We start from the raw sequence: 25,920 nt of genomic DNA on the forward strand, positions 1-25,920 counted from the left end.
TCTTACATTCACTAGTGGTGATGTTGTGCTCCATATCAAATAAATAAATAAATTTTATATTATATACACACACACACACACACACACACACACACACACTGATGTGGATGAAATAAATAAAACAAATGAAGTCACATGCTAATGTCTATTTTTAATTTGAAAGATCTTAAAAAGTTACAAACAGTGTAATATGTGATCCTATAAAGTGTGTGAAAGTGTATTTCATGCTGTGTCCTGTGCTTGTGAAAAGTGTGTAAATAAATGAATCATGTGTAAATAAATTGTGTAAAAAAAAACCTTTCCACATTAGAGCTTGAAAAAAAAAACTGACATGCTTTATCTTGGTTTAATTTTTACAGAGACTTTTTCTATCCTCCGAGCGGAATTCTAGATTATGACCTGACTTGAATTAACGCTCCAGTGACAAAGAAGAAAAACAAGCAATTTAAATAGGGCACTAATCAATCAGGGAACATGACAAACACATGAGGATGGTTGAGACAGGAAATGGAGGGAGACAACAGGGGAAGAAGTTGTACAAGGACAGTCAAGGTGCCCTCTAGTGGCCAAAGGTGGATTGCACCTGGGGGCCATGACACATACAGTGTATAGACATTTTAAAATAAATTTTTATGAAAGTTGGATTTTTATGATTACCAGAGGGAAGACTGTAGGTCCAGTAAAGCACTGGAGTAACTGATACTGATTGTTCATTTTTATTTTTTTTCATAGTTTTAATTAACATTTTTTATTATGTATCAAAAGTATCTTTATATCAAAAGTAGTACAATTAGGCACAAGGTTTTCGTTACGGATTTTCAATATTCAATAGTACTAAAATGCTTTGGTGACTCTTGGGTAGATTTTTGTAAGACAATTTCATCAGGACAAGATAGATTAGATAGATTAGAGAGGAGAAGCCTGAAGAAGTTCATTAAATTGAGACAAAAAGTCATGGGTTCATTTGGGTGAGTGATCTATTACAAGGAACGGCAATATAAACAATCCAGCACCTTTCACTTCAACCTGTTCTTCACTAGATAGCATTGAGATGTATAAAGTCGTCCAGTTGCCACCATGTCTCAAATCCATTGTTTTCTGACTCTTTTGTAAGTGGAGCACATCTGAATCAGTCAGAAGGGTGCAGTTAGTTTGCCAGATGCTTTTAGTTCTAGGCAAGTTCCTGCTTCTCCAACTGTTTATTTTATTAAAATCAAGGGTGCCAATAATTCTGGAACTGTCCAATACTGGAGAAGGTGCTGAGATCAACTCCGTCAATAAGGCCACAGGTGCAAATAAATCCTTTTATGTACTCCACAATAGATACAATAGAGAAAGCTGACTTCAGCTCTAATACTTTAAACAATAAATAGCTGCTGCAGGAAGACGTGCACACGCCTGGCAACAATGGACACAGGAACATTTTGCCAAGTTTTTCCAAGAAATGTGAGATTTAATTATTATTGATCAATCACAGGATGAAACATAATGCTGCACTTTACACATTGTGTAGTCAATAATAATATTTTACAGAAATACATGGTTTAAATACTTAATAAATTAGACAAATAGTGCGTAACAGTCTGCAACTGTATACCTACTGTACAATGTGCATCCGTGTACTGTACACATACGCAGCTTATCTTTTTGCACGATATAAATCTAGAAAAAGTAAACATGTTGCTGATTTACATTCCCAATGTACTGTATATATCGTATTTAGTGTCCAATCCCACCAGATCCAGATAATGAAGGGCTTGATAATGAAATAATGAATTGGATTAAGTGTATTAGAGAAAGGAAACCGTTATCTGTACAGAAGCGTGTGCTGTCGAGAGCCACTGAGTTTAAATGAAGCTCTGTTACTCAGCAATACCATGAAAGACTGAGCCGATATGACTCACGCTTAAAAAGTGTCTTTCAAAAAGGCATCATCTGTGGGGGGTAAAAACAAAAACAAGAGAATTAGTGGCTTTTCCAACACGCACCTGGAGGATCCCCAGGCATGGGATGTGACACTGGGGCTCTGTTTCAATCAATAATAATCATAGTGATCATTATGGAGAAAAAGACAAAGGTACTGTAGAGTTCAGGTTTTAATATTGGGAAAGTAAATGTTACAGTTGCAATGCTATAAAATGGAAAGAGATCAGTAGTACTGTACATGCAGGATAAATGTTTAAACCTTGGACGGGTCAGTCCATCCTTGTGACTATACTTAAGTCAGTTTACTGAATATTTCTGCTGTACTTGATTATTTCTGTTTTTGTCTTATTGCTAATAAGAAATGTCCTCAGACATTCAGGACAAAAGCCTCAAAGATAAGACACAAAGAACCAACTGAAAGACTCAAAGGCTCAACTCAAATATCTGACTCAAAGAGCCGAATCCGATCTGACTTAAAGGTCTGATTCATAGATTCTATTCAAAGAGTCAACTCAAAGATCTGACTCAAGGTTCAGACTTAGCCAACTTGTTAGCTGCCTTGTGTTAGTGACGATGGAAGATGGATTAAGTGTCCTTAAATAACATCAGAAACTCACAAACAGTGAATTTTGACTAAATCAAGTAGCAGCTAGTACGCTGTTTACTGAATTAGTTCAGCTAGTGTTCAGCTAGCTGTATGGATAGCTTGAGTACAATCTACATCATCTCGGGCTTTATATATAATAAAATTGGATTTTAACGTCATTTTGTCCAGGCCTAAATGACTAATATCTCTGCCATTTTTGCTAAAGCACAAAACAAAATGGCATTGTTCAAAATAGCCTTTGGTTTGACAGAAATAATGAGAAGTGTATTATTGTTTAGAACAAGGACCTAGCACACTGGAGTTTTGTTTAGTTTGTAATGAAGCGTTTTTGGTAAAACAACAGGTAAAAACATTTCTTTTCTATCTTTCTGGGGGCACAAATGTTCTTTCTTCTTGTACTTGTGTACAAAAATATACAACTACTCTAGTAGTTTTCTTTAACTAATACATGAGTCTTTACTTTTACTTAATTATCAACATACAACACTAGGTCCTCAGTGCAAAAAAGTGTATTTTGATCAAATAGCAAAGGAGAAATTTATAATTTTACCTGACTCTATCACCATCCTTTATACATTTTGATCCTCTGTTGCTGCTCAAGTTTCAGGATGACATCATATTCAACTCCCCCTCTGTGTACACCTGCATGAATGGACTGACGATGCCAGTGGTCAAAGTAATGGTACCATCGTCCATTTGCACTGGCCCCAAATCCAAATACATTCACCTGTCATAGAGAGAGAGGTGAAGAGTGAGACTACAAACATGTCTACAGATCATTTTGTTTTAAAGGGGACATTTGAAATTGGACTACTTCATATGGTAAAGTGTAACATGTGTACTATATAATGCTAACTTCTGCCTGCTAGTTTTCCTTCACTTGCAGAATGAACAAGTCCTGTCATTTCCACAACTGCAGTAGGAGTGCCACTTAATATTTTTTCTTTGGTAAACAAATGAAGGAATTAATTTGTCACTTTGCATAAGAAGTGGGTTAGCTATAGGGAAACTTTTTAGTTAGGTTGGAATTTTGGGAGTGGCATCACATCCAGGGTGTATTCCCACCTTGCACCTAGTGTTCCTGGGACAGACTCTGAATCTGCCACGACCCTGACCAGGATAAAGTCTTTACTGAACATGAATGAATGGAATTTGGCAAGCTGTCATAAATATATGGGTATGTCCCAAATTGCATACTGCCATACTATAGTACAGGGAGATCTAGCTAGTGGACAGGAATTGGCAAATGCCCATATTGCGAGAAAATGGGGTAAAATATTAGAACCTTTAAAAGGTTCATCAGTTGTCCCTCTAGAGGAACCCTTAAAGATTTTGTGTAGAACTTTACCACTGTGCTTTCCTACTAGACAGCTTTGTTTTGTGTACACTACGAACACATAATTATCCTGTATCCCCTTAAAAACCCTTTATGACTTAACTGGAAAAGTATGTGGTATACTGTAAATAGTTGGTTATTATGTTCTATGTAAAATCCTTGTTACTGCTACTGAGAATTTATTTACTGCAATATTTATCATGCACCAGATGCAACAGTGGCTGAGATTATTGAACCAATCCTGGGAACACAACATAGTTTCTTAATTTATTATAACCATGGCCCAATACAACCCTTTAATGTGTTGTCTTTCATGTGTTTATCATAATACTACAATACTGCTACATTTCCCTTACAGTTGCATTGTGCAGAAGTTTACCACAAGATGATCATTTTACTTATAATATTAAATATAGTGTTTTCACCTGGTCACAGATGTGCACGGCCAACATGAGTATGATGAAGCCAGTGGATGGATATTTCCCGTTTTTCATCAACCATCTTTCGTAGACGTATCTTATAAACTCAGGATTAATGATCATCACCTTTAAAAACAATGTGGATGAACCCTTTAATCTGGATAGATCCGATCAAAGTAAACTTTTTTGAAAGGTCACATGATCTAGTACAGATGGGGTGTAACTGACACACAGTGTAGCACTATCGCTACAGCAGATCAGTCCCAGAAGGAACCTATCACTCCCAGTAAAGGAGGTGGGGCTTTTCAGTACCTAAATCTAAGCATCTCTTTGAGATTACTGCCTTCATTAATACGTTATCATCTATAGTAACTTTTCATTCACAGGAACTTGTATGGAGGATGCGTCACATAAACAGATTAAAAACATGTGTGTAGCCATTGATATGCTGAAGTTTACTCTGAGGAGACATGTATGCAACATTTTATGGAAGGAGTCTTCAATGTCAGCGCTTTGTAACAGAGGTGAAGCTCTAACTTTACATTTCCCAACACAGGAAAGTCTTCAGGACATAGCAGATGTAAGTGATCTAACCTGTTTTGAATGCAACTATAAATGGATAAATGTTATAAATGTCAAATAAAATATTATTGTGGTATAAGTGGAATAAAACACTTTGTGGCATGCTATTATAGGAAAATAATGACCTTCAGAGTAACAGTAACTCTGCTCAAACACACCACCACATCATTCATTATTTTCCCGTAACAGCACAGGATGGAGTGTTTTAATCATTATTTAATGAGATGCACCGTGTATCATCAGCTACACACCCCATTGAACTCAGGATTGGTGGAGAAAGAGTTACCAAGTAACCCCCAAGTATCTAAGTGAATTCAGAGCAGAGTTTGGTCAAACCTTTATGGATACTGTATTATAGAGAAAGTAGAGTTAATGTTGAAGATTGTGTTACCTTATCTTTGTTCGCGTTTATTGTAGGTTTCACTGCACGATATGTACTAAAAACAACAAGGAAAATACAACATGAAATATCAAAGACAATCTGAATGTGATTTACAAGAAAAGAAAAAAAACGCCATTTCTATACTTCTAGCTTGAGATGATGTCCATGTACTCTCACCGTGTAATGTTTTTGGTGGTGAAAACACTAATGAGCCACTGCAGATCCAAAACTTTAAAAGGCAGCAGGACTAGATGGGTGGAGTTGTCCAAGTCTACAGCGCTCTCTGGATAAATTGCCCTGTGTGTGGTCTTTAACCCAACATCCCTCTCATAGCCTTGGGTTGGACCATGATTCATCCTGTGATATGAAGGTTAGACAAGGTTTCATGCCAATGTACAGAAACATGGATAGGCCCACGAAAAGAATTGAAGGTGAATTCACATAAGTTACATGGGACAGACTCTGGGTCCACTGCAATCCTGACCAGAGTCAGGTGGTTCCTGAAGATGGATCCTGTTGATGATGCCAACTACATCCCAGCTACATCCTGTTTATAATGCCAACTATGAGTCCTAATAATCACTCATTCATCTTTAGTAAGGACTTTGGTCAGGGTTGCAGTGGACCCTTAGGCTGTTCAGAGGATACTTGAAATAAGAGGGGGTCAGTCCTTAGCAGGGCACCACGCATTCACATACACTGACACCAACATTCATGCTTAGGGGCAATTTAGAGTAACCAGTCCATCTACCAGCATGCTTTTGAGTTAAGAGGAAACAAGTGATACACCATACAGCCAGTAAACTGAGCTTAGGATTGACCGGCCCATGTGCTGAGAAGATTATTTACTGTCAGGCCATTTACGATGTATATGGTGAGGTCGTATTGTTTTGCCTTGTATGTTATGCAAGTTTGAAACTGCCCCATGCAATTTACCTGTCCCCCTGGGCTTGGCTTGCTCAGTTCTTGTTTCTCAGATTGACAGTCCATATTTCTGTGCTGCTTTTCACGGTCTGATGTACGGATCTGAGGTAAAATGAGTCGGACTCTCTTTTTTCCTGCATGACTGCATGAACTAATTTAGTTTTACATATTTCCAGTGGCTTTTTTTTCAGAGATTTCCTACATTCTGCACCTAAAGCAGGGCATCCCTCTCTGTCTTTGTTTTGTTTTACCACATCGGTTGCACTTATCTTCACTGTTATTCTTTGATTTTCCGGGATGGCGATCTCTGTTGTACTCGGGCCTATAGCAGCTTCTTTGCGTCTGTTGTCTGGGATACTCTACTTCCTGAACGCTGCACATGGGGGTCCCCTGCTGACTGGCCTGGTGAGGAACCTCCTCTGCTTGTCTTACTGTATCATTTGTACCGCAACATCCAGTGTGAGGAATTTAATCAGATGCAATTTTTTTTTTAAAAGGTCCTTATCTCTAATACCAACAACAAGTCTGTCTCTGATGTTCTCATTTCTGTTGGTGCCAAAGTCTCTGTTTTCTGATAACTTATACAAGGCATGAATAATTGTCTCTGCCTTTGAATTTGCTGGTGAAACTGTGCCCTCTTGTGTATGATGTTGGTCTGTGGTACAATGTAGTCATCTAATTGTCTTCAAAACAGTATTGTAATCATTCTCTCTCTCTCTCTCTCTCTCTCTCTCTCTCTCTCTCTCTCTCATTGAAAACAAATGATTAAAAAAAAAATGTTTTCTGCCTCATTTCCCATCATGTAAATCACTTAGACAATCCCGTCCACTTCCAGGAGCTTGGTTGCCGTCCTTTATCTCACAGAACGCTGCCGCCATGACGGCTGTTCCTCTGGCTTGTTGAATGTAAAGTTGTCTGACGGATTGAATGATGCCATTTTTGGGTGTATGGTTCTCTGCTCACTCTGCCACTTCTTACATCATATGAATGAGAAGAGGCACGTGGTGCAGCTACAATCGGTTTTATTAATCAAGAGGAAAATGCACAGCGGTTTGCATGTGAGATCATGGTCTTGTAGGAAGTCACATCATCTATGATCTATGCACTTCCTGATGTAGCCAGTCAATAATGCTGTGTATTCCTCCAAGTCTGTGGTGTTGCGGTATGTAGCAGCCTCTCTGAACATACAGTGAGGGAAATAAGTATTTAACTTATCAGTATTAACCTGGAAAATGATTTTTTTTGTTTTTTACACATTTTTTTCAGTAAATATATTTCCAGTGAGGTTATTCACATGAAATTTACACCAGACTTCAGTATTAACTCAAGAAATCCGGAAATATAAAGAACTCACAACATTAAAGTCCATAAATAAAGTTATGTGTAATAAAGAGGAATGACACGGGGGAAAAAAGTCTTGAACACGTTAACTGAAATGTATTTAATACTTAGTGGGGAAGCAGTTGTTTGTAATGACAGCTTCAAGACGCTTCCTGTATGAAGAAATTAATGGGCCGCAGTATTCAGGTGTGATTTTGGTCCGTTCTTCTAAACATATTGTGTTTAAATCTTGTTCAGTTGGATTCGAGTCAGGTGATTGACTGGGCCATTCTAACACCTTGATTTATTTTCTCTGAAACCAATTGAGAGTTTCCTTTGCTGTATGTTTTGGATCGTTGTCCTGCTGGAAGTCCACCCATGTCTCATCTTCATCATCCTGGTGGATGCCAGCAGATTCTTTCCAAGAATCTCCCGGTAAAGGGCTCCATTCATCGTTCCTTCAGTTATATGAAGTCTGCCAGTACCATGTGATGAAAAACAGCCCCACACCATGATGCCTCACCTCCAAACTTCACTGTTGGTGTAGTGTTTTTAGGGTGATGTGCAGTGACATTTCTTCTCCAAACATGGTGTGTAGTATGACAGACAAAAAGTTCAATTTGTCTCTCGTCTGACCAGACTGCACTCTCCCAGTATTTCATAGGCTTGTCCAAATGAGTTGTAGTAAACTTTAAACGAGCTTCGACATGCCTTTTCTTTAGTAATGGAGTCTTGTGGGTGAGCGTGAGCAGTGGAGTGCATTGCCTATTGTTTTCTCTGTGATGATGACACCTGCTGCCTCCAAGTGTTTCTGGAGCTCTTTTCGAGTGGTCCTTGGCTCTTGGGCTACTCTTCTGACTATTCTTCTGACTCCCTGGTCAGAGATCTTGTGAGGAGCTCCTGTGCTTTGTCGGCTAGGTGTTTACTGGAGGATTGAGAAGTTTTGAAATACGTCTGTATCCAATTCCATCAATATGTTTTGCAACAATAAGGTTCTGAAGGTCTTGGGAGAGCTCTTTGCATTTACCCATCATGAGATGCTTCTTGTGAGACACCTTGGTAACAAAAGCCTTTTTATAGACCATCAATTTACTAACCCAGCTGATATTAATTTACACAGATAGGGGGTATAATTACTTACAGATTTCAGCTGGTTCCTTGCCTTACCTTGGAGAACTGCTTTTACTTAGCATGTTCAATGCTTTTTCCCAGTGTCATTCCACTTTATTACAAAAAACTTTATTTATGGACTTTAATGTTGTGAGTTCTTTATATTTCCAGATTTCTTGAGTTAATACTGATGTCTGGTGAAAATTCCATGTGAATAACCTCATTGGAAATATAATTACTGAAAGAAAATGTTGACTCGTTCAATATTTATTTCCCCCACTGAATGTACAGTACTGTGCTTCTGATTCTGTTTTTGTGTGTCTCATAGTACATTGTTTCAGAAATTAAAACAAAATCTAAGATACTTAGTTTTCACATGGGTGATAGGTGTTGGATAACTTTTTTCTTTGCTTCAATAATAAAAAAAAACTATTCTGTGTTTACTCGGGTTGCCTTTGTTTTATGTTGTATTTCATTTGAAAATCTAAAACTATTTAGTATGAGATATATACAAAAACAGAAGAAATCCTTTTTCACAGCAATAGATAGATAGATAGATAGATAGATAATGATATTACCTGAAAACAAAGTCGTGAGCATCTATCATAGCACCATAATGGGATCTAATCAAGTTGGCCGAGTTGCCGACCACAGCGCAGGTTCTACAGCGGTTAGGACCAGAGTCACTGTAGTGTTCCTCATCACGAAACAGTGAGAACAGAGGTTCCACGACGTCACTGAGATTCAGTGATCGGGACGGTTGGAGCCTCTGCACAGATGTGAAAGAGTAGATCATAGTGAATAAAATTTGTAAGTTCACATAAACAAATAATCTCTATTACTAAAGCAAATGTTCTCTTTACTTGAATAGTCAATAGTGTTTATTAGAATGCTATTATAATATAAAACATAATGGTAATAGTCTATTCTGATCACAACCAGACAGTTATATTGTTTCTGAGTTTAGTCTTTGTTTAGACTTTGTTGATGCTGAAGAAGCAAAAATCTAAGGAGCCCTTAACCTTCAGACTAATGATTTGCAATGTCTGAACATGATGCTTGAAAAGTAACACGTATAACGAACTTGAAAAGGTAGAAAGGGGTTCCATGACTAAGCTAATGTGTATAATTAGTCATAAGCAGCAGGATGTCTCTTTCAGTATGGATACATTCAGTGTCTCTCTCTCTCTCTCTTTTTATATCACTATTAAAGTACAGTAGTGTTTAAACAGATACATAGCAGACAAATATACATATAGACAGTTTTATTTTGTACACGCATACCAACTTAATCTTCACCCATCATCAATCCCTGTTAACCAAATCTGTCACCACCTAATAACACAGTTTAAGTCTCTAACCAAAGTAAGTATACAAACTGAAGCTATGATAAAAGAACAAAAACAATGAACCTTTCTCAAAGAAACTCCTAAATCCTCTGACCAAGTACATGGCTGTGCCATCTGTTTATTAAATAAATGCCAGTCCTTCGGGCTGAAAAATAAGCATGAAAATATTCTGCAGTAGTTTGGTACTATGACTCAAAAAGTTGTTTTTCATCGGACATGTGAAAGCTAACTACTGTCCCAACTGCCGTACAATACTGATAATGCTCTTACACATAACAGGGCTGAATGGCAGACCTTGGTAAATAATATGTTTTTTCCTTATAATGTTTTATATTTTATCAAATATAGTCTTATATATCTTATATTCCTTTTTGCCTTTTCTCATAGGATTCCATGGGAGAAGACGGGCCAATGGGGTAGTGCTGGTGTGAAGGTGAGCCTGCACAAGGACCGGTCTATACAACTGTAAATGACTAGTCAACTTTATCCTTCACATGGTATTCACAAGGTGCCATAAGTTTCTGCTACTCTATAGATCATGCTGAAGTTATAGAATATATTGATAAAGTACAATCAATATGTTTAACTAACATTTAGAATTATTATTTTAAAGCATAATCTAAAACCATAACACACATTTTAATCAAGTTATATTCTAAGTGTTTACTGAACTAGAAGACTTGTATGTTTTACTGCACAGCAGGTGTTTCTCTGGATCTCTGTATGTCCTGTGTAGATTGAGTGAGAAGAATATTGTGTTTGTCTAAAGCAGCTTTACTCTGGCAATAAATTAGCAATAAGACATTCACCAGAACTGTGTTTCCAAGCAAAGTCCTTTAAGATTGCAAACCAATGTTACAATACCAGATAAGACTTCCAGGATGAATACCAGGCTGTGACTAAGAGCTAAAAAGTCTTTAAGGTATAAGGGTGAATTATGGGACAAAGTAAAAACCCTCTCCTGACAAAAGCTTTAAGAAAATTCAACTGACAACATATGAACCACAAATGTAAGGTATCATAGAGATATGAATAATTCATTAAGGCGATGGAGATTGGTTTGTTTCTAGAAAGAAAAAGTGAATGCCCTGCCCAGGGATAATTTTACTGCTTCAGAAAAGTATATAAAGACATGTTTGTGTGTGTATAATTCAGACTTTCTGCAGACTGTCTCACTTTGTTGTTTCAATAAAGTTTTAATTACTTTTTGACATCTACTAACCCTCTATCTCTGAAGTTATTTTTGTTAGGCTGGAAAGATTGATTTTCCATGACAAGGTTTGAACAAAAGGGTTTGACTTAATATCCGCAGCAGTAGTGTACAAGTCATTTCTTCCTCATTTGTTTATTAACTTTTATTACGTCTAAATATACTGTATTTACCAGATTCTAACATTCAGATGCTTCTATACAAATTATTATAAAGTATGAGTTTGTAACTTATCAACAAAGACTGTACTATCTTTTCCTATGTAATGCATTTAATATGGAAAAATAACTTCACTGAAATATTTCAGAGAATTTTTTTTACACTAGTTTACATTAAATGTCTAATATTCTGTTCTGTTGGAAATATGCCTTAACTGTTCAATTATTTTGGAACCTTTAAAAATAACTCGACTGCTTATAAGCCAAAAGGTATAGAATGTATATGACTGCTCACTGTCATAAACCCATAGGAGGAAATTAAAAGTAATAATTTTCACTCCAGATCAGGAGTGGGTAAAGACAGACTGGTGATCTGATCCCTCTCTCTCGCTCTCTCTCTCTCTCATTTTATATTTATATATATATATATATATATATATATATATATATATATATATATATATATATATATATATATATATATATATATATATATATATAAAATATATTATAGATATATAGATAATATACACACCATAGATAATACCTGTCTGAGGGTCATGTTGGAATATTCCCAAGTCGAAGTATTGTAGAACTCCTAAGCATTAAATCACCCCACTTACTCCTGTATACTCTTTCCATGCCATTGTGCCCTTTGCCTGACAAAGACACTCACAAAACATATTTGACAGTTGGGGCCTAATTCTAAAATCACCAGATACCAAATGTACATTATTGTGCAGTATTCTAGGAGTATTAGGAGTTCTCTGAGCAGACATTGTAACAGATAGTTGCAGAGTTTCTTCTGTATCCACAACTTCTTAACTATTATTTAAGCACTGGCACACACGGTTCTCCTCTTAATTCATTAACATAAACTCATTTGTAAGCATTCTGGTCAGCAAAACCCCCAGAAAACGTCTCTTTCTCAAACAGACAGACAACTGTCAAGAAAGATCACACATTCAAATCAAACAGTGTTATCAGAGGTCATAAATGTGCATGACTCAGCTGTCAGCCAGGGGGATATGGGATGGTAAACCACAGACAAAATCTTATGTATTTAGCGGTAGTTCTGTGTAGTGTGTAAGTATCCTCGCCGGCGAACCATTTTCCGAAAATTTTGTTTATAGTTTAAACAAAACGCATGATTCTTTTAGATGATCGTATTTTAAAATGTTTTTACCTCCTAAAGAACCCTGTTTAGACGGTTTGTAATAAATATTTTTTTTCATTTCTTCGGACATATTGTCACCTCAGTCTCCACAAAGATAAACGCAGACGGTGTTTTGGGTTTTATTTCAGTAAAAGAGAACAACAGTATCATACAGCATGAAGGGACTGTAGAAATTTTACACACAGTGTTTTCTCAACAATGTGATCAACAAATGTTTCAATTATTTCATAAACAACATTCTGTTCATTTATGTCCACAATTCTAATACATCTACCTCATTCAATCATCATGTCTAGTATTTTCTAACAGCATAGTCACACAAAATGGATCGACCGCATTAATACATACACGTATCATAACTAACCATTTGACACACTTCCTTATTTACATTATCCATAATCGCCTAAACCATGCTTATGCTTAAAATGGAACAATACTTACCACTAAAGTAATTTCAGAAACACATTCACTTATACCACAAAATGCATACATTGTGTGTGGATTAAAACTGTAAAAAGCACAGTTCACACCAAACTCATTCTGATCAACAAAACCCAGAAAACGCATGTCACACACACAGACAATGGCCAGTAGCACACACACCCACCCACACACATTGAAATCTATAGGGTTACCAGTAGTCATAAATTAGGTGCGCCTACAGGACTGTCAGTCAGGGGAAAACAGAGGGTCATAAATCAATCATTCTGACAGTTTGACAGAAAGTGCATGTTAATACTACTGGTGATGCTGTCTTGAAGCAGTGCATCTCTACTTGGATAGCGGAAACAATATCACTTATGAGGCTCGTGGTCTCGCTACGACTCTGGGCATAAGGGCTCATTCTACTAGGGGCTTGGTGGATCCTGGTGGATGCCAGCAGATTCTTCTCAAGAATCTCCCGGTAAAGGGCTCCATTCATCGTTCCTTCAGTTATATGAAGTCTGCCAGTACCATGTAATGAAAAACAGCCCCACACCATGATGCTTCACCTCCAAACTTCACTGTTGGTGTAGTGTTTAAAGGGAGAAGTGCAGTGCCAGTTCTTCTCCAAACATGGTGTGTAGTATCTCAGCCAAAAAGTTCAGTTTTGTTCTCGTCTGACCAGATTACACTCTCCCAGTATTTCATAGGCTTGTCCAAATGAGTTGTAGCAAACCTTAAACGAGCTTCAACATCCCTTTTCTTTAGTAATGGAGTCTTGTGTGTGAGCAGTGGAGTGCATTGCCTATTGTTTTCTCTGTGACGATGGTACCTGCTGCCTCCAAGTGTTTCTGGAGCTCTTTCTGAGTGGTCCTTGGCTCTTGGGCTACTCTTCTGACTATTCTTCTGACTCCCTGGTCAGAAATCTTGTGAGGAGCTCCTGTGCGTGGCCGGTTGATGACGGAGTGATGTTGCTTCCGCTTGCGGATAACGGACCCAGTGGTGCTTACTGGAGGATTTGTCTGAAATAAGTCTGTATCCGATTCCATCAATATGTTTTTGAGCTCTTTGCTTTTACACATCATGAGATGTTTCTTGCGTGACACCTTGGTACAAAAAGCCTTTTTAAAGAACATCAATTTACTAACCCAGCTGATATTAATTTACACAGATAGGAGGTATAATTACTTACGGATTTCAGCTCGTTCCTTTCCTTGAAGAACCATTTTTCCCCCCCATGTGTCAGTCCACTTTATTACACATAACTTTATTTAGAAATTTTAATGTTGTGAATTATTTATATTTCTGGATTTCTCGAGTTAATACTGATGTCTGCTGACAATTTCATGTCAATAACCTCAGTGGAAATACATTTACTGAAAAAAATGTTGATGCGTTCAATACTTATTTTCCCTGCTGTAATCCTGTTCCCTGAGAAGGGATTGTGCGTGAGCATCACGCTGTGGGAATGAGTACAGTGTATTCACTCAGTCATACTGAGGGTATGGCCTGTCACAGAGGCTCCATCAATAGGGGTACACTCACGCAATGTTGAGTTGAACAGTGGTAGCAGAAATAGCTAGAAATAGTTCATATTACATTTTCTTTTTCTCTTTGAGGATCTAAAGAAAAAGGATAGTATACTATAGTGTCTTTGTGAATTTGTGCCACATTTTACATTATCCTGCTTTGCAACTTTGGGTGTCACATTACCAGCTGCATTGAAAAGCTTCTTTTCACTTTAAGTAGTGAAGCTGGTTTAGTGAAAACTACAAATGGATAAAGATTTTAACAATAAATAAATAACTAAACAAAAAATAAATAAACAAATAAATAAATAAATGTAATTATTTGAAAATTGCTGGTTTTGCCCACTTTTTGGATGTGATGTTTAATGAAAATATCTTTGTGGTAGTAAAAGTAACTCCACTTCATCACACCAACCCATTTCTCCATTCAGTCTCCTCTTCAGGAGGTGAAATGCTGATCAGTTGGGTGAAGGTCTGCTGATTGACTTGGCCAGTCTAAAACCTTCCACTTTCCCCCCCTGATGAAGTCCTTTGTTGAAGTGGCAGTTTGTTTTGGATCATTATCTTCCTGCATGATGAAGTTCTTCCCATTGGATTGGATGCATTTCTTTGTAAATTGTCAGACAGAATGTTCCTGCAAACTTCTGAATTCATTCTGCTGCTACCATCATGAATTCATCATCAGTAAAGATTAGTGAGAATGTTCCAGAAGCAGCAATGCAAGCCCAAGCTATGACACGACTACTACTTTTGATCTCGAACCCAAATGACTTCAGGTAATAGCACTTGTCTTTCCAGCACTTGTTCTTTCATTCACTGTAGAAAGGCTTTTTTTCCCCACTTCCTGCTATAGTTTATGTGAATGCTTGCTTGTTTTATCCAGACTCCTACCTTTTCATGAGTATATTAGGTTATTTTTTTTCTGTTTTAATCCTTTAGTCAAGAATTTTTGTTCAGTAATCATTTCAAACGATGTATAATTATATAGAGTCCATGCTGAGGCGAGTGAGTCAGGTCTCCTTAATTAAAATTACTACTGTTTCTATGAAGTTTCTGGGGTGTGTAACATTTTACAATGTTTATTCGGAAAGGTAAATACATTTGATACGTTCCTGCACACTAAAAGAATCCAAATATGTTGTTGGCTAATTAGCTAGCTACTATTAACAACAAACTACCTTTTTTTATTTCACTACATTTAAAGGTGTTTCATGAAGTTATTACCAGTGAGATATTCTCACAGAACACAGGGTGTAGGAATTCCTTGGAAGGACTGAAGGAGCTCTCCATGGTTAATTATTCATGCAACTGTTAAAATCTCTGCCCTTCGTCTAACGTTTAAATCAGCGTGTATGCTCATGCTGGACCTTTTATAATTCTAGCAAGTTATCAGGTTTATGTGACATATAAATGTCTTTACAGTGTAAAAACACTGAAATCTGATTAGAGTTCACAACTTATCACACATTCACAAATATTCAACCACATCTCCCTGCTCAAATTCTTACAAAGTTCCTTCTTCCTGATCGAAAGAAAGAAAGAAAAGTAAAAAAACACATCGCATTGATTTATTTTGTTTGTATGGATCACAGATGGATCACTTATCTTTTTTGGTTAATGTATAATCTGTTCAGCTGTTTTTATTTTTTACCTTACTTTTACTAGCGTGCTACATTACTATTTTATGTACTTAATGTTATTGTATTCTATTTTCACACATTTTGAATTTTTTTTATATATATTTTAGATTATTTGAATGTTTGTTATTGTTACTGATATTTTTTCCTTAATAACACTGCTTTTATTTAGTTCAGTATTACTATAGTACTTTATTTTTAAAGATATTTTTCACTTTATGTATTTTTTGTTTCCACTGTTTACTTCACCATGTAAATCACATTAAGCCGCATTCCAAATGCATGAATGGTGCTGTATTATAACTACATAAAGTAATAAATAATAAGAATAAGAGGAATACTCTTTACTTATATACCACTTTTCATACATAAACTTCAGGCCATAGTAATTTAGAGAAATAAACGACAAGAGTAAACACTAAAAAATTTAAAAGCAAAAAGAGTAAACACTGCAGTGTTATAATGACTGTTGATCATATAGAAGGCTTATAGTTGAAAGTAAATCAATCATGAAAACAATAAAGATCATTTAAAAAAATATCAAATAAGATAAAATGTGAAAGTAAAACAGAATAGATTGGATCATTATTAATATAATAATTATATTTAATTTCGTTGTTATTTGTTTGTGGTGTTTGTATTAATATTAAATATAATCAAATAAAGATGTGGAGTTGAAATACAATGTACCAATAAAGACTTTAGGAAATAACATGTTTTATCGTACTTACCATCCACCAGTTATATGTGAGTGCGCTGATATTACTGTTGGTCCTGTTCATAAGTTTTGGCACCCGGCTGTCGTAGCGCTCCATGAACCACGGATCTTCCTGTGGGTCCATTATGCAGCTCGTGCACCCGCACACCCGCTCAGTGACATCGATGAAATCGTCCAAACTAAATCTGAAATCGACTCGGACGAACACAAGCAGGAAGACCATCCACACGGCCAGGTAAATGACACGAACCTGGAATTTCGTCGTCCGGATGCTGGGAATAATTAATAAATAAAACAAAATAAAAGAGTAGAATAAATAAAATAAAATAGATTTGAATTAAATTAGATTAAATAAAATTAAATATTTACCCAAAATAAACGAGACTTTTGCAGATTGTGCCAGGGAGGAATAGTGCGTTGATGTGTTTCACGCTGCAGCCTGATTTTTCATTAACTTTATTCATGTTTGTTATGCAATCTCCACCTGCGCCCCTGAAATAACCTTCCTTCCAGTGTCAGGGCTTTTCAGGTGTTCTGCTACTTTACTGCTTATGGAGCACGCCCCAGACCCTTTGCACCCTTCGCAATGATGCCATAGGACAGGAGGAGAAGAGGGAAGGAGATGAGAGGAGACGGGAGCGGGGGGGGGGGGGTTAGTGGGGGGGGGGGGGTAGTGCAGGGGAGGCAGGTAAACCTGAAAGCTGGATGACCGAAGAGCACATCCAATCTATTGTGCTGGTTGAAAGGCATCAAAAAGCTGTCTGTTTGCATTGCTGTGAAAGATGGATCATCATTGAAAAAGAATCTACAAAACACACACACAAATTGCATAATTGCTTTTTAGATGAGCATTTTTTTCCACGATGGAAGTAACATTTGTTTGCGTATCCGAGTTAATAGCCAAGTTGCTGCCAGCCAAAACTGATAAGCATTGCTAACTTTCTGCCTCAAACTGAAACAATCTGAAAGTAATATATACATGCTGATATCTTTTATAGCATGTCTAGCTGCACAAACCTAAAAAGCATAAACTTTCCTCCGTTATTGATGTTAGTGGAGCGTAGGGTGGTGATGAATTCTGTAAGTTTATGGGCAATGCTGCAGTGCAGGCAACAAGCACATGTTGTTGTCCTCAGACCATCATTTCAATGTTGTAGGGCTGCAACTAACGATTATTTTTGATTAATCTGTCGATTATTTCTTCAATTATTTGATTAGTTGGATTAAAAGGCCAGTTTTTATTTTCTGTATTTTGTAAAATAAATAAATAAATAAATAATAAAAAATATTTCACATTCTGCCCGTTGTTGTCCTTCAAACACTGTGCAAATTGAAGGCTATGAAAAGGTATTAAAGGTATCTGTGTGGGCTATGTGATACATTGTGCAAAGAATTACATTTTTTTTTTAAACATTTATATTTTGAAAACAACAAAACAACTGATTGTCCACAAACATTAAGTCAGAAGTTAAATCACCATATTAAAAATGCTAAGAAAGGAAAACAGAAGCACAGACGAAGTGTTAACTGGTAAGAGGCTGAATGTTCTGCAGTAACACACATTCACTCATTTAAACACAGTAACATGTTACATTTATATACAGTTACACATTATATCCCCATTACAGTTACCGCTCTCATAAAAACAATTCATTTTGTTTGTAAATATCGCGAGATATAGCATCAAACAGCTAGGGGCTTATGAAAATAAATTTTCACTTTTATATTGAAATAGTACTTTTATATATTTATATAAGTACTTTTATATATGGTTGTTTCTGACCTGGGTGTTAAATGGCATTGAACCGATCACAATGTATCGTCTGGACATTAATAATGTGAAAGATCACTATTAAAAAAAAAAAAAATTAATGCTCAGAACTTCTTAAACTACTTCCAAGTGTTCTCATAAAGAATTCCATGTACAGCAATGACAGCTTTGCAGATCGTTGACATATATATATATATATATATATATATATAGTCAATATTTGTTCTGTAGAGGTAAAACTTCATGAAAAAGGAATACATTGGAAACCACATGTCAAAAAAGCTGGTGTGAATAAGCAAAAAACTTGATTTCTGACACCAGAACAAGTGTACCAATTCAGCCCACTAAAATCTGCATTTGCACATTTTTTGCTACATAAAACCCCAACTAATGAAACAAAAGTGCAAAACAGGACTTGGAGCATGTTTGTCCAGAAGGCAGATTGTATGGTATTGTAATATAATTATTATAAATTGTTTTTGTTTTAGCATTGCAGTGTAGGCAAAAGGAGCATCACTTACTTTAAGTCCCTTGGAGAGAAGGAGTGGCAGTGCCAAGCAATTGCCCAACACTGGTGGTAGGTATTATTCATATCAGACATATAAAAGTCTATTGTTTAAAGGTCAATCTATGTAAAACGCCAGTCCCTTCTATTAACACTATGTTGCCTCGTTAATTCTTTTTCCAACTGGCTTTGACCTTGTTTTGGGTCCCAGAGAGATACTTTCAGCTTGGAAAATGTAAATAAAACTGACGGCTGAGAGAATGTCATTAAAAAGACACTTCCAATATTTAATGCAAGTCTAATTTACATTTGCAGATGATCACTGTTTAGATTTTTTTCATCTAAAGACAGTGTTGTGTACATTAGTAGTTAATGCTGGGGTAGGCAGTAGTTTTTTGGTGCCACTGGGCAAACATTCTATAATAACCTTTCAGCATATTGATATTCGAGTTGTCGGAGAGGAAAATCGACGTCTGCACCATCTCTTGGCTCTGTTTTCTGGCTGACATGGGTCAAGTGAGGTTGTAGAGACCATGTTGAACACTAGAGCACCATACACGGGGAAATTGTATGCACTCAAGTGGCAACCTTTTGTCTTATGGTGTGAGGAACGTCAGCTAGACCCAATGAAATGCACAATAGCTACAGTCCTGGAGTTCTTACAAGGACATTTCTCAGCGGGGTGGGCTCCTTCTACAATCAGGGTCTACGTGGCTGCCATTTCGGCCAGCCATGCCCCTATTGATGGAGCCTCTGTGGGGCAACATCCTCTAACTTCAAGGTTTATGCATGGTGTCAGGCGGCTGAGGCCCATCTGCAGACCACGCATACCTTCCTGGGACCTTTCTGTCATCCTGGAAGGTCTGTCAGGTGCCCCATTTGAGCCCTTAGAGTCAGCATCTGAGAAACTTCTGACTCTAAAGATAGCTCTTCTGCTGGCCCTGACATCTCTCAAACGAGTAGGAGATCTACAAGCTCTCTCTGTTACCCCTTCCTGCCTTGACTTTACCCCTGGATTAGCCAAGGCCTTCCTGTATACTAGGCCGGATTATATTTCTAAAGGGCCAACATCTGCTGGCCAGCCTGTAGTGTTGCAGGCTTTCTGCCCTCCATTCCTCATATCGGAAGATGAGAAATTGCACCTACTGTGTCCAGTAAGTGTTCTCTGTACTTATGTCCAGGCCTATAAATAGACATGATGTTACACAAGCTTGTCTGTTACATAGACAGACAATCAGGTGCCTCAGCAACAGTGCGATTACTGTTCAAGGTAAAAGGGTGGGCCATTGGTACATCGGTAGCATGTTTTTCAAGATAAGAGAAACTAGGACAGAATGACTCATTCCTGTAATATGGGTTGTCAAGGAGACAAGAAAAAGGTTACAGTGTACTCGAGAGAGAGAACTCAAACTCATGAGCTGAAGTAATATTTATATATTAGTTTTTATCTATGCCCTCTTGGGTACCAACGGGACCTGTGCACGCTCTCCGGTGAAAGGCAGCTTAAAGACTCCACAGAATTAGTCCTTCCATCGCAAAGGAATAGAAATATATGCATAATTAGTAAAAGAGGCAAGGGCCCCACGCATTAAGAGGGATACACACAAGAATATACACTGAGTGAAAATAATAATGGAGTTATTTAATGGAAATGAGGCCCATGTTGATGACAGAGGGACAGATCCAACCAGGTCCGTTGTGTACATCTGAAAAGTTGTTAACTATTTATAATGAAAGAGAGCAAGCAAGGTTACCATTATAGAGTTGCAGAGGGCTCTGTGTTTATTCTTGAATCGCCTATGAATTCAAGAGCACTTATTAGCAATAGCAAAAGGGATGGTTTCATTATATGACCACACTGTTAGTATGACACAGTGTCTGAAAGCTAACAAAAAGGTATTTCTAGCAGTATTGTAACAAGTGAGATATTCATACAGAAAAGAATGTGAATATGCTACTACACAGAAACCTATATGTGTATATGTTAAGGTGAGATGAGCAGAGGTCCCCTATGGGCAGCTTGATTGTGAATGTTCCCCTTTCTCATCTGTTGAGGATTTGAAATCAGGATTGCTTCAGTTGACTGGTTTGGATCCACTGAAACCACTGGCTGTGAATTTGCAAGTTAGTTAGTTAGTGGTTAGTGTGACTGCTGTCACCTTCGTTGAGGGTTCAGACTTTTTACCAGTAACGGGTCACCTGTGAGGAAAGGGAGAGTAGGCTTTTCTGCAGATAAAGGGAGAAAGGCAGAAACATTACCATGCACACCTAAGTTTTTCAATCAGAGCTTGAGTATAATCACCGACAATCATGTCCAGATCTCCTGTCAAACAAATGCCAGGGTTACCTTTAGTCTAAGGGGTTGGAAATGGACTGCCCATTAAGATCTCAAAAGAAGACAGTTGTGATTTTGGATGTGGTGTCATTCTGATTTCACAGAGAACTGCTTGGTGCAGATATAACCAATTTAACAGTAATACAGTAAGAATAATATTAAACACCCCTCTTTTTGTGACTTGTGAAGAACCATGAAAATTGTGCACAAGAAATGGTAATACTGAACTGGACATGTCGTGTCCATTGAGGCAACGAATAATACCGTCTGAGGCAAATACGTAATTTCAACATCATGAGGTGATCACGCATGCGTGAACAAGGAAAAAAACAGTGTTATGATCAACGTATGGCAACGATGAGCCCTGTTTGGAGGCCCATTTAGTCACGTCATACGTAATTGGTTAAATAGTTAGGTAGTGAGGGGCATAGTCTCATATCCAGAACAACACTGTGTGGTCATGTGTTGTGTTTGGATGTTATTAAGAATAGAGATTACCTGGTGTTGCACATGTAGGGTAAGCAGATGTGAGAGAACCAACTTTTTATCATCAGAGATGAGCAGAGCAGAGGCCGCTACTGAGTGCAAGCATGCAGGCATCCCTGAACCACAGGGTCAAAGGTCTTGGAAAGATAAGCTACTGGAAAAAAACCTGCCATGCTCCTGGGCCAGGACCCCCGTGGCTGTTCACCTGTCCTCCAACACATACAGGTGAAAAGGGAGACTGATAGTCCAGCAGACCTACAGCTGGAGCTGAACTCGGAGACTGCTTGAGATAACAAAATGAATGCATCATCTCCATAGTCCATGTGATGATGTCAGGTTTATCTGTGAGACAACATTGCCTAAGCACCTTGTCATGATGTGAACAGTCAGGGACGTACTGACAATAGTTTATTAGTCCAAGGAAACTGAGCATTCCTCGTTTCACTGATGGAGGTGAAACATCAGGAATGATTCTCAGATGATCCGCAGAGAGTTGACGTTCATCTTTGCTGATAAGAAAACCCTGATAACGCGCTGTGATGACGCAGAACTGGAGCTTTGAGAGCGAAGCCTTGAACCCACATTGCGCCAGGTATGTCAGGAGCTTCACTGAGCCATTTTGACATGTGTCAGTATTAACAGCAGACAATAGGATGTCTTCACATACTGCAAGAGGGTGCACCCTTCTGGGAGTGAACAGAGAGCTGCATGCACAATAGCTTAGTTCAGGAATTGAACCGCCAACCCTATGATTAGTGGACAACCCGCTCTACAACCTGAGCCACAGCCACCCAGGCCTGTAGAGAACAATATTCATATAGTTCAGATCTGGATCCACTCCCAGCTAAGATAAGAACAGGAACTAAGTGTTATATGGAGTGATATAAATTCTCCAACCAAACTATAAAATGATTAATGTGTATACCTAGCATGTCTAAAGACCATGGTGATGGCAGTTAGAGCAAACAATACATTGAAACATGACGACAATTTATGGCTTCTGCCGCACCGTGCAATGGAATAAAGATACTACAGAGCCTGTAACGCCCTGGTCACACATACTCCATTTGCAGTACGTATGCGGTGCGGAAGCAGCATGCACCATTTTCACATAAGACGCGTTTGCAGTGTTAATTCACGGCAGAACACATTCAGAAAAGGACATGAAGGTGGAGGGTGACAGGACTTTGAATGAAGTTTAGAGCAACACAGTACAGTAATACAATCTGTCATAGATGTTTAAAAACAATAAATATAAACAATGTAATATTCCATTCATTACTTCTATATAGATTTATATATTACGTTGCTCAAGCAAGTGGCAAAACTTTTAAACATGCTACTTCTCTTACGTGAGAAGGTAGTATCACAAACATTTTAAATGAAAACTTCGCGAGGAAACTGCCTCCCATGTCTTTTCATTTTCATTTAAATCTTTATACAAGAAATCCTGCGGGTCATACACAACTTTCTCCGACAACCAGCCTGTCATGTGACTGCCGCTTTCTGCTGAGATGCGAGTGTCCCCCCCCCCCCCTCCCCTCACCCACACACAATATAACATGCGGTGTAGTGTACTTCACATTAAAAATATATACTTTAGATAAAGTTTTGACAACATTTGTTATTTTTTATGACTCCTGCTAAGTGTTTTGGTATTCTTTGCTTTACCCTGGGCTTAAAGTAATAAGATGACTGTGAAAAACCGTCAATCCATGTTCATTTTGACCACAAACTATGCACCATCACTTTAATTCATCATGTGCAGCACAGCAAAAATAGACTCGGTGCAGAAATGATCGCTGCAATCCTAAAGACTGTCCTGTGCTCATCCCAGAGCTCTTATTCACAATCTGTAACACTCATTACTGTTTACTTTGTACTCTTCTAAACATGTATACTGCAATTGTGCAATGTGGCTCAGAGGAGTTTTTCCTCACCGCTGTCCACTCCGCCTTGCTCGTTGGAGATCAAAATCTGTAAAGATGTTCCCTTTTCAAGGGAACTCTACATTGCATCATGTTTGATCATTTGGGAACACCACTTGGCAGAAACGGTGTCTGAAAACGTGTGAAATCACACCAATCTGATTGGCCTGCGTCAGTCAGGTGACAAAGTAGGAACGTGTCACAAAGACACCCACAAACTACGCCTGTGCTGTGGATTCTACACAGGATTCAAATTCACCCACGGGGGAAGTATACGTTCTAAATACGTGTCACTTCACTTCGTGGTGCAGATAGCGTCTGTTAGACCCTGTCACTGAGGTGCGGGGGCTACGAGACGTTTCACTGGCAGACTGGGGGTGTGGGTTTTAATTGTCATTCTTCAATATAGTTTGTATACATTGGAATATACATTGGACCATGGTGCTTGATCAGTGGGAGTTGGGGTGGTCTTCCCAGCTAGCATGTTCTTCTGTGCTTCGAACCATGTGTAGAAATCATTCAGGGCATCTGGGTGCAAGGCATCATCACAGACAGGTGGTGTAGCTTTGTAGTGTGTAATGGACCTTGCCATCAGACCTGAAGGATCTTGAAGGATGTTACATCATCTGTGCACTTGCTGATGTAGCCAGTTACTGATGCTGTGTATTCTTCCAAGTCTGTGTTGTTGTGGTATGTAGCAGCCTCTCTGAACATATTCTAGTCTGTGTGCTCAAAACAGTCCTGAAGTGTTGAGATGGCTCCCTCAGACCAGGTTCTCACCTGTTTTAGAACCTGTTTAGCACGTTTCAGAACTGGTCTGTATAGCCACTTTTCGAATGCACAGTACAGCTCGACTCAACTCGGCTTGCTTTACTTTTCAGAGCTTGCTTTTCCGCTGCGGTTTAGTGCGGCCTCAACTCATCCCCCCCTCTATGCAGGAATAATGTTGTATTATCGAAGCCCTGTACAAATACACGGTCAGGCTGAATTCCAAATGCCTTTCCTGTTCACGGAACATGGACTCTATTAAGGATGTAAAATAACGGCATTCTAGAACCTACGTAGTGCTCAATATGACTCAGTTAGATTCAGCAGCGTCAGGAGCGACTTCGATAAACACCTGTTTGGAAATCGGTAACAAGCGAGATGTAAAAATCTAAGACCGAAACTGTTAGATTTCCATGTATCTCAGGAATTTCAGATTACGCCTGTCAGATCATCAGTCATGCCTTCCAGCCTGTTTTACCATTAACTTCTATTGACTTTTAGTTCTGTGCTTAGAAAGTGTGGTTTACCGCAGAGTTAACACACACACACACACACACACACACACACACTCTGACACATATGAATGTTCACAGAGACTTCCCGTTTATTTCATGCAAAACAAGAGTATTTATACACATTGATAAGAAGCAGTGCGTGGACGGTTTCTACTGGTCCAGGTGTCAGACAGATTTAAACAAAACACACAGCATATAGTCATAATACAAAATAAGTCCTGTGTCATGACACGGAAATACATAATATAATCAAGCATAGCAGTTGATCAAATGAATACAAGGTAATCAAATGAATACATTCATCATAGGTATCTGATAGCAGTTCATAAAAGAAGAAAGTACATGATGAGAGAATTTCCTTTCAGAAACCTTTGTTGGAAGGTTTAAATGATAAAGGATACATCATTTTCAATTAATAGAATATTACCATATGCAAAGTATGTATTAAATGACACATTTATTCAGGCACAATACAGAACCACTCGTTAAGGAGAATTCCCCACTCCCTCAGTGCGGGGCTCACATTTAGTGGCTTGGAACCTCAACCGAGGTGGTACTAAAAAAAGTACCAGGTACTATCCACAGTGGAAAGCCCCCATACACTCTAAAAAATAATTCAGTGGCTTTGTAAATATCACAATAATAAAAAGCTACACTACCTCAATAAAATCTCTGAATATCAATTAAGTGATCCTTTGCATTGGACATACCAAAATAAATGCCCAAAAATCCATCAGTTAATTAATCAGTTAAAATAAAATTTACACATATTTAAGTTTTCACAAAAAGAAATTAGCATTTGACT

General features: G+C 37.9%; 1 protein-coding gene across 1 annotated transcript; it reads right to left on the reverse strand.

Annotated features, from left to right (window-relative positions):
- Positions 1 to 964: 964 nt before the first annotated feature.
- LOC128618471 (CMP-N-acetylneuraminate-beta-galactosamide-alpha-2,3-sialyltransferase 1-like) lies at positions 965 to 17,384 on the reverse strand. Its single transcript, XM_053642084.1, has 8 exons — positions 17,177 to 17,384; positions 16,821 to 17,079; positions 9,185 to 9,375; positions 5,430 to 5,609; positions 5,262 to 5,307; positions 4,295 to 4,414; positions 3,084 to 3,260; positions 965 to 1,935 (listed from the first exon to the last, which is right to left on the reverse strand). The coding sequence occupies exons 1-7, from the start codon at positions 17,269 to 17,271 to the stop codon at positions 3,093 to 3,095; spliced, it is 1,059 nt and encodes a 352-aa protein (XP_053498059.1). The 5' UTR covers positions 17,272 to 17,384; the 3' UTR covers positions 965 to 1,935; positions 3,084 to 3,092.
- Positions 17,385 to 25,920: the final 8,536 nt, after the last annotated feature.

The sequence above is a fragment of the Ictalurus furcatus genome, chromosome 14 (assembly GCF_023375685.1).
Source record: "Ictalurus furcatus strain D&B chromosome 14, Billie_1.0, whole genome shotgun sequence".
Classification (NCBI taxonomy): domain Eukaryota; kingdom Metazoa; phylum Chordata; class Actinopteri; order Siluriformes; family Ictaluridae; genus Ictalurus; species Ictalurus furcatus.

Bases quoted from the DNA above. Each gene is read 5' to 3' on its own strand.
- LOC128618471 (XM_053642084.1), bottom strand. From the start codon at position 17,271: ATGAATAAAGTTAATGAAAAATCAGGCTGCAGCGTGAAACACATCAAC. The intron at 9,376-16,820 runs GTAAGTACGATA...ACATCTGTGCAG, and splicing joins TCACATATAACTGGTGGATG to AGGCTCCAACCGTCCCGATC. The intron at 5,610-9,184 runs GTAATATCATTA...TTCATATCACAG, and splicing joins GCTCACGACTTTGTTTTCAG to GATGAATCATGGTCCAACCC.